General features: G+C 41.4%; 1 protein-coding gene across 1 annotated transcript in view; it reads left to right on the forward strand.

The window, feature by feature from the left end:
• KCNH5 (potassium voltage-gated channel subfamily H member 5) overlaps nt 1-15,537 on the forward strand; it is a 343,547-nt gene that overhangs the window by 310,348 nt on the left and 17,662 nt on the right. The window contains exons 9-10 of the mRNA XM_066605821.1: nt 856-1,108; nt 13,631-13,827. Of these exons, the coding sequence (XP_066461918.1) occupies nt 856-1,108; nt 13,631-13,827 (450 nt within the window). The remainder of the gene's footprint in view (nt 1-855; nt 1,109-13,630; nt 13,828-15,537) is intronic.

The raw sequence follows: 15,537 nt of genomic DNA on the forward strand, positions 1-15,537 counted from the left end.
AACCTGTGGAGTTAAACCAGTGCCGTCACCATTATTAGGACAGATGTCATCGGGAAGGATATCTCACTTACCAATCCCCCTCTACCCTCTTATCCAAACAGTCTCTTGCTGGGGTAGACCCAGACCAACCATGTATGATGTGGTTGACAATTTATTTGAATTAACAGTTGGTTATGGTTGGCTGGAGGTATCAGTAGAGGTTACTGAAGCCAGATCACCAAGCCGGCTTAAATTTAAAAAATCCTGAGACAACTCCTGAAAATATTCATCTTTCCTATTGATTAAATTGGTAATATTTGTGGGGTCTGCAGACAATCTAATGTCTTTGGTGAGTTATGAAGATTGCTGCTAGATTTTTACAGAATCGTGGAATCTGAATTATGTTGAATGAGGCCTGGGCATCAGTATTAAACCAGCTTAGACCAATATTCCCAAAACTGCCAAACATGTCAGTACCTCCATCTAATTTATGGCAACTGCAAGAAGCTACCCTATCTGCATGGACCAATATTCCTGTGGAATGAATTGCTGCGGTTCTGAAGATCAAAGAAGTTCGGATGCACTACTAGATGGGTGTTTTTTAATAAAGTGGCTATTCAGTGTAGGTATGAATGTATATACTCCTCTTTTTAACTGCTGATACTATAAATTGTTATTATAACACAGGATTAGATTGATTGACAGTCGAATAAAGATATATTAAGAAACCAATCGATACACATTGTGTTATAAGGTAGAGATTAGCTCCATCAAAATGTATACATTAGTATAAGGTGCTGCAAATACATTTGAAAGTTATTATTACCTGCCTTTCATTACCATTGTTATATTCGACTTTTTTTTTCTTATTTGCAGGTTCTTGCCATATGTCCCAAGGACATGAGAGCGGACATTTGTGTGCATCTGAATAGGAAAGTTTTTAATGAGCATCCAGCTTTCCGTCTTGCCAGTGATGGCTGCTTGCGTGCTTTAGCAGTGGAGTTTCAGACAATTCATTGTGCTCCAGGTGACCTCATCTACCACGCCGGTGAAAGTGTGGACGCTCTCTGTTTTGTGGTGTCAGGATCACTAGAAGTCATCCAAGATGAAGAAGTTGTGGCCATACTAGGTAAAACAAGCCTTGAACTGATACAGTAATTACTTTCATAATAGTGTCCGATTTCGGGACAATGTGCATGTAAATGTAAAATACTTATTTCACCATATGTCTTAAAGAAATGTAGTCCATATAAATTAGAAATGTACGATCACTGAAAATGGCCATATACTTACTAATACAGGAGTGTAAACAAGTGCACCAACCTCAGCATGCAGGTAGCCATACTGCCAAATGAGGGAGCCAATTACACTTGTGAAGGACACCTATGAGACAGCCACTCAAATAGTCTCTTAATAGAGAGGGGGTGGCTGCTTGGTGTATACTCCTGCACAGAGTAGATACAGGGTGTCAGACCTTCTGGTACATGTAGTGCACCATGCAGGCTAGCAACCCATTAGTGACATCATATATAAATTTGGTGGGTTGCCCTGCACCTCAGAAGGGAACCACATCGGTACTGGCACCCCGGGAATTAAAAATGTAGTCTTAAATTCCACTACTTTTGTTTTTCCAAGTCTCTATTGATTATACAGTATTTACACCAAGTGAATAGGCAAATATATTGAAGTCCATCTACTAAGGAAACAAGCCATGTATCAGACCTTGATTGGTTCTTTTCAAAGGTGGCAGTATGAAGAAATGAAATGGAATTTGAGAATTTACCTTAATGATGCTTCGCTACATTTTACTACCAGGGTTCCCCACTATTGTGATCTTCACATCCAAGAAATGTGGGGTCACCCTTTTAGACGTGGTGCTCTGCTTGAAGGACCAGCCTGGTTTGGACTGGTCTGGTGCATTTATTCGTATTTCTCCCTGTACTTCGCCATACTTTATCTAGATATTCTTTGGTATTTCCCCATAGCTTGTCAACTCCAGTTGTGCAAACTACTCGAACGAGATGTGACATCCTCATGAACATACTCATTAAGAGGAAAGGGAAGCTTGAGACCCCCATGCCAGTTATCATGAGGGTTCAGCAATATAACACTTATCACCTATAAATGTTGTTTGTGATTACACTACCCAAAAATCCCTCATATAGCTCATTCCTAAGTTCTAGGACTTTCAGACGTTTTTTCCCATAGCCTATAGTATTTCTCATACTCTGCGGCACTAATGGTAAATGTATCCAATACCATCCCACCAAAATGCATATATTCCAAATATTCAAAAATGTTTTCCAATTGGCTTTAAAAAATGAGGGTGGCAATATTGAAGATTTAGAACATCACAAAATCTTGTTTTATTGCCATTGTATTTTATATAAACGCATGTCCAAGTGTCCAAGAATGAAAAGCAAATAGGGTCAAGCAAAAAGTTAGCTTTCTCGCCAGAGAACTATACTGAACCATCCCATGTGTATACTGGAGTCACTTGGACTTTCCTGTTATCTTGGAAGTCTTCAAGTGGCAAGGTGGCCATGTATATATTACAGGCAATGTGTAAAATGAGTCATTGTATAGAATGCATAGGTGATCTATAGACTGCCAAAAATGGTATGTCAAAGTATGAAATGATAAATACTTCATATTTCCTAGGCATTCTATGCAATGCCAAAAGGTCTGCATGCGAACTGGAAAAATATGAAATACTCCCTTTTTTCCCTATACCAAAACATATCATTTTACCTTTTGCTCCATCAATCTTCATTATCTTCTTCCCATGTCCCAGACCATAACATTGCCGCCACCAGCTTGTGTTCTTTCAGCAATGGTTACAGGGTATTTGTTCTCTGATGTTTCTTACCTGACACACCAACGTCCATTTGATGAAGCAGAAAACATCCCTCATTGGAGAAGGCCAATCAGAGGTGGTCCAATTCTGATACTGCAATGAAAATTGAAGCTTTTTCTTCTGGTGCACTTTTGTTAGCATAGGTACAGTGACCATCTGTCTGCTTCGGAGCCCCATACTCAGTAGGGTTCACTGAACTGTTTTAGACACATGTCTGGTAGCCCCCTGGTTCATTTCCATGGTGAGCTGCTCCACTGTAGCATATTAGTTGGTCCTCGTGCACCTCCGTAGCCGACGTTCACCTCTCACATCAATGACACATGGTGCTCTGCAGTTTCCACGTCAGTTATTCCCAGTGGTGCCATTTGCCCACTAGCTATATACTTTCACTGCAGCAGCATGCGAACAGTTCACAAACTGCACCATTTGAGAAATATTGCCATCCTTGGACCCAAAAGACAGTAATAATCCATTTTTGCAACAGCAATAAATCGCCCCTTTTAACCATGACGACAATGAGTGATATATGAGCAGACAGCCTATCGCACACCTTAATGTACATTCACTTGGGCGACTTTAATTGCACAGCACATAGACACATCGTCCCTGTTCTGCATGTTCTATTCTTTCATCAGACTCGCATGAAAATAGTAAATGCATTGCTGCGAGAGAAAAATCGCCATGTAAATACACCCATTGCAATAATGCATCTCACAATGCACAAAATTCCTACGATTTTCTCATCTGCGTGAATGCACCCTTATATACCCACCAAGCCAACCCACGACACGTTACTACCTTAATAGGCTACGCACTTCTGATGTTGAACACAGAAGGGGGTCATAATAATGTGACTTGACTGTGTATAGCTAATAGAACAAGAGAAAATGTGGAAGATTTGGTAATACGTGGTAATCCGGTTCAGGAAAGAGCAAACAATGCAGATCATTATTCTTCATAGATTTTGAGAGTCATTGAAGCAAATTGTGCAGCAGAGAATAAGGCTGTCTGGATGACTGATGTGTAGATGCTTCTTCAAGCCTCGTTGCACCACTACATGTTGTTTTTGTCACTTTAATATAAACTTGTTTTTTATTATTTAGCTTTTTGCCCCTACAATGAATAAGATTCTCAAACATATGATGAAGTGTTTGATATCTGAATGAGCAGCGAACATCTATCTAATAAACATAATTATGTCAACACTTGATGTATGGGGACTCTGGTTGGTGTGGGCTTGAAGACATGAGTGATACGACTGAGCCATATGAGGCAATTTGTTACTAATGACAGGGTACGGGGGCCCAACATCATGCTTTATTAGGAACTCAAGAAAGAATTCTAATATGCATGCATGGTTATTTATTGATATAATGTACCACAGTAAGTATGACTTAATAACAACAAACCACTTTATTAAAGGGGTTGGGATTAAAAAGAGTCAGATTCTTTCAGAAACAGGGGAACTCTTGTCTCTTTGGTATGGTAGATCAGCATCATTCACTTCAAATGAGCCTGAGCCACTAGAGAGGTATAGTGTAGGGAAAAGATCAATAGAGAAAGGTTCTCTGTGTAAAGTGGCCTCATTTTGGTCCACATGAAAGGTGTTATGAAAAAGAGGTGGGAAGTTTCCACTCTTGCTTCTGAGCTTCTGGGTTCCTGGCTCCACTCTGACTGTGTAAGATCTGCTACTCTTGTCTGCCGTCCTCTTGCAGTTCCGGGAAGCTGCAAGCATCATTCTACTATTTATGTGCATATGAACCCTATCTGTCTGTTTTCATCCAGCACTGAGGGGGTTAACTAGTCCTCTGGCTCTCAGCTCAGCTGTGGGATTAATGATTAATCACTTCCCTATTTAAGCTGAGCTGATGCACTTTCTTGTTGCCTCAGTATTGGTGTGGTTTCCTCCGTGTCAATTCACTGCTAGGTCTTCTGTCTCTTGACTGTTCGAGTCTACTTTGACCTTTATCTGCTCGTCCCATTTGTTTCTTTGCCTTGTGCTCTGTATGTGTGTCCATTTTCTTTCTGTCTGTGCTTCATTCTCATCTCTGTAGTTAGTTGTGTGTAGTGTCTTTGTTTCTGTGTTTTAGTGCTTCATCCCTGTTTCTTGTCGCGGCTAGTAAGTCCCAAGATTTCAGTGCGGGGCCGCCCTTATCGGGGAAATTACCCTGCTTGTAGACAGGGCCCTTTCCATTTCCCTGCTTACTCTAGGGCCAATTACCCATCTTTAGGTATTCCTTCTGCCGGGGTCAGCCGCCAGTAACTAGTTCCGGTCCAAAAGCCAGGTTGGTTGGTTAGCCGAGTGGATCCACATCCGTAATCCATAACAGACTGTGAACTGCAAAGCATAACAGGCAACGAGACACCTCCTGTGCTGGGAGAGAACATATGGTATATAATTTATGCTGATTGAAGGTTTAAGGTGCTAGGCATAAATGGTAGTTAAGGCAAATGCTAAATGTATAGTAAAAGACCAGATGGACAGGATTTGTTATCATTCCTGTGCAGTATGCATATGTCAACTGCTGTGTGAAATGCTTGCTGTGTTAAAGCAATAAACTTGGCAGAAGTGAGTTTTGAAGAAGGTTTTTGGTGTTGGATTGAATTCCTGAAAATGTGTCATCTGTTGTTTCATGGATGATGGTGTCCAGAATGTATGACTAATCCCCTAATGTTACAGCATATATACCATGTACAATCCATAGACAAGATTGTCCCTGTTTCTAGATAAAAGAGTAGATCCTTTTTTCCAAATCTAGACAATTACAGCCATATATACTGGGCTACCACAAATCTAAAGGGATTTACATTGAAATAGTCACAGTTAACCTAGATTAAACTAAGCAATTGGGATATGGGGTGGTAACGTAAGGACCTATATGGACAAGTCACCCAGGTCAATCAAATAAAAAGTGTACATCTCCTCAAAATTGTTATAAAATTGTTCAGAAATTTACGATGGAGTTTCCAGTTTCTGTCGCTTTAATAAAAGAGATGACAAGGAATATTTGTGGTAGCATGTCTGTATATATTGTGTGATAAAAGGAGTCAAGTTCCCACGCAGAAAGTCTTGATGATGCAGAGCAGAGGTAACAGGTGAGAAATATGACACCAATTCTACAAAGGCTTTATACTAGTTCAGTTAAACAATGCTTTACTGATTGTACGATAAAGAATAATATGGAAATAACATACAACTGTATTATTTGATTTACTAATGTTCTATTAACACTATAACTCAATCTGTACCCTACAAATAGGTTGTCCTTAATATTGTGCACGCAATATAGAATTATCGTAGTCAATAAATGGTGGTTACCCTGGCCAGGGGTAAATAGCTCCACATATGCTGTTTGTAAATAGGAGTCTTCGCTGAATTAACTTCGTATTGCAGGAACTTTGGTTAACCAAATGGCTAAATCCTCTAATGGAAATGTGCAGTTACTGTCCCCTGAACAATTTGTTAGCCCAGTACCTTTGGAGAGGCTGTACAGTGATGAAGACAAACCAATCTGTTTTATAGGTGAAAAGCCTGGGTGATGGTACTCATAATTACACACAACCACAACCGGATAATTGCTGTTGGTCTATCTGCCCTTGCTGGTGGTGTCTCTCCCAGTAACGGCTTGCTCCTTGTGGTCAGTAGTTGCTGCTAATGTTTCCTTGGATGATTGACAGACCTCCCTCTTGCACTTGCATTGCAACAGATAGGTAGCATCACTCCAGAATCCGAGTAGCACTCTCTCTCTCTTTAGCATAGGAAAACCCAGTTCTCCAATGGCACTGGGGCACTTCACTCCTCACAAGGCTCTCTGCTATCTGTAAAATATGCTGAGTCATACCAGAGCCCACGAGTAGTGCCTGACTTTTATACATAGCCCATCAGTGAAAAACTCTGTAACAGGGCCCCCAACTATTAAGCAAAAGTATATCCTTTTGACTCTCCAGGCCTGGACAAACAGTCAAAAAGAACAGCTTCTCTGAATGCCTCAAGTTGTAAGTTTTCTACCAAACTGCCAAATCTCCATATCTAAGAGCTGTCGTTTGCAAAGACATTGACAAATGTTGTGGCTGGGGCAGCATATGCTGAGCATAATCAGATTTTAGGTTTACAGTCTGAAAGTGAATAACACCATTAAAACAAAGAGCTCTTCAGCTGTTATGTAGCCGGGAAGACTTTCTGATTATTTATATTTCACTTAACTAACCACTGTCCCCTGCTGCCTCTTCTCACTGCAATCTGCCTCCTGCTGAACAGGTCTCCAGATCGCTTTGCAGTTTAAACAGTACTAAAGTGTCCTTTAATAAAAATGCATCAACAGGGATTTTCCATGAACACTGAATCGTGCAGTAATGAATCTGAGAGGCACAAAAATCTTTTATACAATCACAGTATTGCAAGCAATGTTCCCAAACTAACAGCTAAATAATAAAGAGAATATACAGATGTAGCAGAGGCGGATTTGTCATCGAGCTGTTTCTATTGTGGCTTGACGCAGTTGGTTATGGGTGGTTTCACACCTGCACCCAGGGTTCCGCTTTGCTGCTTCATTCGGGGAGCAGGGAAGGGAAATCTCTGCAGCTAAACGAACCCCATTGACTATAATGGGATCCGTTCAGTTTCTGCTTAGCTGCCCATTTTTTTGACAGAAGAAAAAGCGCTGCATGCATGCAGCACTTTTTCTTCAGGTGCTTTGAGCTGGCTTTGTGACAGAACCTCCGACTGGAGGTTCCAATGCAGATGTGAAACTGGCTTTACTTGCATTTGTATTCTTAAGATATCACACATATTGTAAAAAGTTACAAACGTGTCTCCGCTACATGTGGGTGGACCACCATGTGCAGGTACAAATAAGAGATGGAGCATGGATCTGAAAAATTAATGACATTACATTACAGATGCTTTAGATTAGTGCGTCACAGTTGCAAAGCCTTTAGCAACTCGGTTCACAGTGCAGGTTCCAGCCTAGTGCAACTTTTGACGCTCTTCAACAAAAGTCTTCAGTTACGTTTGCAAGCAATTGTGCACTGAATAAGCATTCACACTAGTCACATAAACTATCTTCTGTTATGGTGTCAAACACTATGCAGTTACAAATTTGCTTAATCACTTTGTTAATGTAAGGCCAATTAGTTACTCACAACTTCTGGAACATTTTATGGCCTTCTCATAGAATACATAGTCCCCCTTAAGCACTATCAGGCCTCTCATAGCCCCATGGACATACAACAAAATTCTTGTTGAACTTGTAAAACTCAAGGCTTTTGATCTGTAACAACAACCAACATGCATGGCACACCCCGCTTTTTATAACTCATTCAGGCCACACTATATATGGCACAATGTGTCCTCTGAATCACTCACAGGCACAAGCTACACCCAGTATGGTGACTGCCTGCAGAGTACTCACCAATTGTAAAATGTGACTGAGTTTGGGGCTTTGCACACACATCTGCACGGGGCATGACAGATACTGTTAAAATCTCTGTGTTAAGTAGTTAAGCATAATCACCTTACATTGAGATTACATCATCATCCTACACATATCTGTCATATATCTACACAATACTACCCAAATCATAGCTGCTCAGGCAAATATTCTAGCAACTATAGCAATGGTCCAGTAACAGTACAAGTAGCTTTAGCCTGTTATACTATTTAACCCTATAGTACAAGGATACTCAGGTTTTGTAAAGGTCCAATTACCTGGGTATGCTGTCAAATAAAGGTCCGGCAAACCCACACTGATCACACAGAAAGGAGTTAAAGAAGGGGGAAGGGGAAACTGGCAGCAGCTCCTTCTTTTGGTCCAGACAGCATGGGTCTGGACAACTGGCAACCTGAGGTCTGCATTTGGACCCAGTATGCCTGTTGAGTACCCCTTCTATAGCATCATGTTGATCAGATGAAGCACCTGGTCCAAACACCAATTGCGTTGTTCATTTTGGCTATTTGTTCTTTGTTAAAATAAACATAGCCCAACCTGAGCAGGTCAGACCAATTTAATCAGCTTGTATGAGGCGATCTAGACTGGACCGGGGAGAGTCATTGCATCTTGTGTATCTGGACTGTGACTGCAACAAGGAGTCATCTTCTACATCTAGAAGAAAGAAGGTTTCTACACCAACATAGAAGGGTTTTTTTTTACTGTAAGAGCAGTGAGACTATGGAACTCTCTGCCTGAGGATGTGGTGATGGCAAAATCGATAAAGAAGTTCAAGAGGGGCCTGGACACCTTTCTAGTGTGATGCAATATTATATGTTATAATTACTAATAACTTCAGAAGGGTTGTCGCTCCAGGGATTGTTCCGATTGCCAGATTGAAGCCAAGAAGATTTTTTTTCCCTTAAAATGGGGAAAATTGTCTTCTACCTCATTGAGATTTTTTTTGCCTTCCTCTGGATCAACATCGGGGGGTGTAATAGGCTGAACTGGATGGACATATGACTTTTTCAGCCTTACAAACTTTGTTATTTACCAAGTGGGTGTCCATGCAAGAGACAGGGCTTGCCAGCCTGTGTTTCTTAAGCATCGCCAGAGGTGAGCCTGACCTGAACGTATCGAGAGTGCTGACATCCGCTCTCAGATAAAGCTCACAGGACTGTTGTGCCTTATGAAGCACAACAAACTAAGGTGAAGAGCAGAACAATAGAGACTCTCTTATATGGCACCACTGGTAAAGCACATGCAGTGCTTTCTTTTTTTTTCTCTTTTGCACAGTCACTCAATGGGTTGAATGGACTAGCACTCTTTTGGGTCTATACCACTTTATCTCTACACTCTGCAGTTAGTGCTCTCTCTACCACCACTGTCTATGGCACTTCTCTACACCTATACCACTCCAGTATGATCTCCCACTCAGCTATTGAAGAAGATGCAGGGTCATGCTGTCATTGGTAGCCACCTGCAGTCAACGCAGCCACAATGACCTAGTTTTCCTGGCCCTTTCCAATCTTTCGGGCCACACTGCTAGAAGGTCAAGCAACTCTTGCTTCCTTAGGCCCTTATGGCCCTGCATTTCTCTACTGCAGCAGGACACTGCAGTAGGCATAGCCTGCACTCGCCCCCAGCAGGGGTGAGTGCACTCTACGTGGTATACACATTGTACATCTGAAAATGCACATGCCGGTGCTCTTGTACTGGCCCCTTCTTTCCAAGTGACACCACTGGGAACACATTTGTTCCATCATCAGGTGGAGGCATTCCTTTCTACTACAATTATTGGGCTGGTGTTGTGCCATTTGCATCACCTACCATGACATAGAGAGAACTGGGCTTCTATCTGTCATTCTGTGTTACCATCTGCTCATTTCTTCAAGCAGACAAGCAAACAATCTCCTTCACTCCCTTATGTGGCTTCCTCTATTTTTGGTAACAGTTCGTCCATATTGGGGGAGCGATGGTAAGACATACATTCGAAGCACCTGTGTGTAATTGTGGATCTGAAGGTTCTCAGAACTATGCATTTATGAGTATCAGTAGTAATCTTGCAGGTGACACCTTCCTAGACTTTAATACCATTAAAGAACTGTACCTTTTTCTAGTCCCCAATGTCAGATAATGGGGAGAAAAAGTCTTCATTCACCTACAAAGCCAATGGAGATAGAGTGGTTTCACACAAAACGTTTTTTAGAAATACATCAATGTTTTTTGCCAAAACTCAGAAGTGGATCAAGTAAGAAGAAGTAGATGTCCTTCCTTTATATTCCTCATACCTTTTTGAATGCAATTCTGGTTTTGGCTCCAAAAATTGCATTAAAAACTACCCCAAAAAGTGTAGCATTTTTCTGAAAAGTACCGTGTGTGAAACCACCCTTGAGGTAGACTTTATGGTTAATTTTATTTTCCTTAAGATGAGAACTCCAAATGAATCCCTCCATGATGCTTCTGTAAAAAAACTGATGATATTTATGTTTTCTCTCCCTTTTGAAATAGCTGAGCTGCAATTTGCTAAACACTTCTAGAGCCAATATAAATGACATAATTACATGTTTGAGGAAGGATCCAATTTAGAAAACTCTTCAATCCAACACCAGCTTGTCTGTAAATATATGTAATAAATTACTCTGCTACGTGAATTTCAGTAAAATAAGCAGCTCATTTCCTAATTTTGATGTTCATTGACTGACATTGTTTAGATTATTTCCCAGGTGCTGTATATGCAGATAAGGCAGAGCAGACTTTATATTTAAAGGGGTTGTCCCACAAAAAGTATTGCTTATAGTTAAATACAGCTCCTAATTATAGATATTTAAACATTTTTGTGTATTTACACTTCTTAACTAGAGAAGAGTGAGCACGCTCGGATACAGCAGTTACTTGAGCGAGCATCGCTCTTATCGAGTAACTGCTTACTGGTCCAAGCATGCTCGGGGGCATGGCGGGGGTGAGCGGCGGGGGGAGAGTGAGAAAAATCTCTCTCTCCCCCCTGCCACCCACTCGTTCGAGTAACTGCTGAATCCGAGCGTGCTCGCTCATCTCTATTCTTAACCCTTTAAGGATGCAACCTTTTTTTTTCTTTTCCTTTTTGCTGTTTCCTCCCCACTTTCAAAAAATCATAACTCTTTTATTTATCCATTCACGTAGATGCCTGAGGGCATGTTGTTTTGCAGGACGAGTTGCATATTTCAATGGTAGTATTTCATTCTGCCATCTTTTGGGGCAGGGCCCTTTTTTCTATTGCGTACCCACTGTAGCAAAAATTACACAATAGCTTTATTCTATGAGTCAGTATGATTGTTTTTTTTTGTTTTTTTTTGCTGTACTACTTTAAAAAGATAACATATCTTTGGAGAAAAATAATTTTTCAGTCGCCATCTTTTGACAGCCATAACTTTTTTATTTGTCCATCAACAGTTGTGTGAGGGCTCATTTTTGCGGGACATTCTATGGTTTCTATTGGTAAAATTTTAAAGTACATATGACTTTTTGACTGCTTTTTATTACTTTTTTTTCTAAGAGACGTGATGACCAAAAAAGTGCAATTCTGATGTGTATTTTTTTCTCCAGATCCATACAAACTTCCATGACATAACTGTACGTTTTGGAGCATTAAGGGGTTAAAAAAGTTTCTCTCATAAAATATTCCAGGACTAATGTAAGAAGGTCCTGCCGTTCCAATGAAGATCCATTCTATGACTGCACCACCTCAGTAAAGGCTCCCAAAAACTTTAGCGTTTAAACATCCAAACCTGTCGATGTTGGCGGGGATGGACAACTCTTTAATGTTTATGGAGGTGGTTAAACTTTTCCCCAACAGAGCTCTTGCTCTGATATGTCTTTCTTCAGTACCAGTACCCAAAGCTGAATACAATATTCCAGATCATACATAAAATATTGTGTACAAATTTCAGATTTAGGTACTCAAGGACATATTAGAGTTCGAGAGGGTACAAAGATGGGCAACTAAGTTAATAAATGGAATAGGTGGACCATAATACCCAGAGAGGTTGGTTATTATAAAGCTGGGGTTATTTTGTTTAGAAAAGACGGCTGAGGGGCGACCTAATAACTATGTATGAATATATCAGGGGTCAATGCAGAGATCTCTCCCATCATCTGTTTATACCCAGGATGGTGACTGTAACAAGGGGAGCCCTCCACCCCTAGAAGAAATAAAGTTTCTACACCAACACAGAAGGGGATTCTTTACTGTAAGAGCAGTTAGACTATGGAACTCTCTGCCTGAGGATGTGGTGATGGAAAATTCACTAAAAGAGTTTAAGAGGGGCCTGGACGCCTTTCTTGAGTGCAGGAATATTACATGTTATAGTCACTGATAACTTCAGAAGGGTTGGTGATCCAGGGATTATTCTTTTTGCCAAATTTGGAGTTGGGAAGAAGTTTTCTTCCCTAATATGAGCAAAATTGGCGTCTACTTCTAGAGTTTTTTTCTCTTCCTCTGGATCAACATTGCAGGATGATAGGCTGAAGTTAATAAACATGTTTTTTATCAGCTTTATACACTATGTTACTATGATGTTGGGGGAAAGAAGGATCGGGGACGTTGAATTTTAATGCCAGATCTTTTTATTCCCTGGAAGATCAGCCAGTGACAGACATGTGGCTTAAATGGATTTTAATAGGGATGTGTAATAGCACCCTAAGACATGTTCAGCTGATAGATGTGGTTCCCCATCTTTTGCAGCTAGTCTTGAGGGCACCTCCAGTTGGTCATGAAGAACTAAAGGAACAGTCAAAGGCATTGTTCCCCCAAATATATTGTTTTTTAGTTAAATCAAACTGATAATTATAAACATTTTTGTATTTTTACTTATTTTTTAAAACTGTCTATATGCACAGATTTTCTAGGACTTATGTTAGAATAGTGCCACATGCTGTTTCTATTCTGAGTGCACCTCAGTAATTGTTACAAAGAGGTCAGATATGCTCAATCTTTCTTCTTTCTCTGCTCCACTATCTGGAGGGATCTCTGGTGTGGTAAGTGACTTCATGGAGTGCTCCATAGTCCCATGATTTCAGTGTAATACTACATTTCTCCTATAGTGAAGCGATAACGAAAATATGCCTGTTGCTTCACTCCACTCCCTACCCACCCACTTAATGATCAGCTCACAAAGTGGAGGTGCCTCTAGAAACAGACTTTTCCTTTAATAAATGGTTACTCTTCTTCTATTTGTAGTAATTCCAAGCACTCATTTCCATAATTTGATTCAACTCTTCCATGTCCCCATTGATTAAATGTTAGCGCAGTCTTTATTTTTGAAGGTTTTACAAGGCCACAGAATTGATTAATAACTTTACGATTTCTCTTGTCTTCATGTTTTTACAGGAAAGGGGGATGTCTTTGGAGATGTGTTCTGGAAAGAGACCACTCTTGCCCATGCCTGCGCCAATGTACGAGCACTAACCTACTGTGATTTACACATCATAAAGAGAGAGGCTCTGCTCAAAGTCCTGGACTTCTACACGGCCTTTGCTAACTCATTCTCCAGGAACCTTACATTAACTTGTAACCTGAGGAAACGGGTAAGGTCCTATCTGATCTGTATGTGTGTATTAGTCAAATGTAAACAAGTTATACAGTGCATTGGTCAGCCTGAGTCTTAGATAACCATAATGTTTCTTATAGATCCCAGTAGTTCCATTTTTAGAGAGACTGTATTGTAAGGAAGTGGAGCATAATTGCATGAAACAGTTTTTTAGGCAGGTAGTAGACATTGCTGAGAGGACTGAGTGAAATAGGTTATCGGATGAACTTACTGATAATCCCTTAGGGGCCTGGTTGGTAACAGCAAGGCCTACTTTCGCTACGTACACAACTTACAGTAGCCATAGAAAAAACTCTTATGACCACAGGTTGCGTTTCAGCATGTAGTGCACTGGAACACAACCAGCTCTTGGCCACATTCTCTTGCTTTTAATTTGATTAGCAACGTAACATCAGAATCTAGCATCTGGTTGGACTAGTCAATTTTGGTAGGCAACCCATAGAGCACACTCTTGCAGGTTCAGTCACGAGCAGTCTTTTTACAGTCCTCTCATTCAGAAGTTACTAAAACTCACAGCAATGTTTTCCGTGCCAGCCTAACGTTTTCTCACAGACCAAACAGACTGTCCTCTCTCTTTCAATGACAGCCACAGTGCCCCCTTAACCCTTTGCAATCCAATTTTGGATTCAGGGTTTCCTAGGGGGCTTTCTCTTTCTGACATTATACAATGGCGCCATCTGCTGGCTAGAGCCAGTATTGCGGTATATGACATGCTGGAGAGGCCCCCGACAACAGAGCGGCCAGTAATCTACAGTAAGAATACCATGCCGGACGTCTTCCGACATCGGTGCTGTACAGCCTTCAATCAGAATGTCTGAAGACGTCAGACAGTGGATTGAAAAGGGTTAAAGTACCAGCTACAGTGCCCCTTTTAAGGATTCATATGTTGTATGGTACGGTAACATAATGTTTCTTTCTAAAACTATACACTTTTGTCTAGAAATTAGTACAAACAAGGTAATAAGCAAATATGTGACTAAGGCCGCCTGCAGACGAGCGGGTCGGATCCGGCGGCGAGAATTCTCGCCGCAAGACCCGACCCGAGCACCTGCAGGGACGAGCGTGTACTCACCCGCGCCCGGCGGCCCCGGCTCTTTCATGTGCCGGCTGACGGACAGCCGGCGCATGCGCAGACCGGAGCTGGCGGCCGGGTGAGTGACGTTTCTGTGCTAGGCTCTGCAAGCCCCGCACAAAAATAGGACATGCCGCGGTTTGTTTGCCGCGCGAGATTTCGCGTGGCCAAACCGCGGCCGTCTGCATAGGAGTGCGTATTGTAATGCACTCCTATGCAGGCTTTGAGCGGCGGAAATCCCGCGGGAAATCCCGCTGTGGGATTTCCGCCCGTGTGCAGGCGGCCTAAGGGACGGTTGCACCACTGTTTTGATTAGCCACCAAAAAGGAGTTGATCTCAGTGCACCGACACAGTTTGGCCTGTGAGCAGTGTTTATATCTCAGGTCAACTTGATCCCCCGATTTTGGTGGCTCAAACTCATTGATCAAAATTCATCTGGAAAAATCCAAGATGGCGGACTCGGTTGATGTCCTGATAGACTTTGTCTGCATGGCGAAATTACACCCATGTTTGCTGCTGGGAGCAGGCATGTTTTACTCTCGCTATGAATGCTGGGAAGGTCAGCTGACTACAGTCACCAATTACTTATCACATTTGCTCTGACCGTAATGCAAA

Source organism: Eleutherodactylus coqui, chromosome 6, assembly GCF_035609145.1.
Source record: "Eleutherodactylus coqui strain aEleCoq1 chromosome 6, aEleCoq1.hap1, whole genome shotgun sequence".
NCBI classification, from domain to species: domain Eukaryota; kingdom Metazoa; phylum Chordata; class Amphibia; order Anura; family Eleutherodactylidae; genus Eleutherodactylus; species Eleutherodactylus coqui.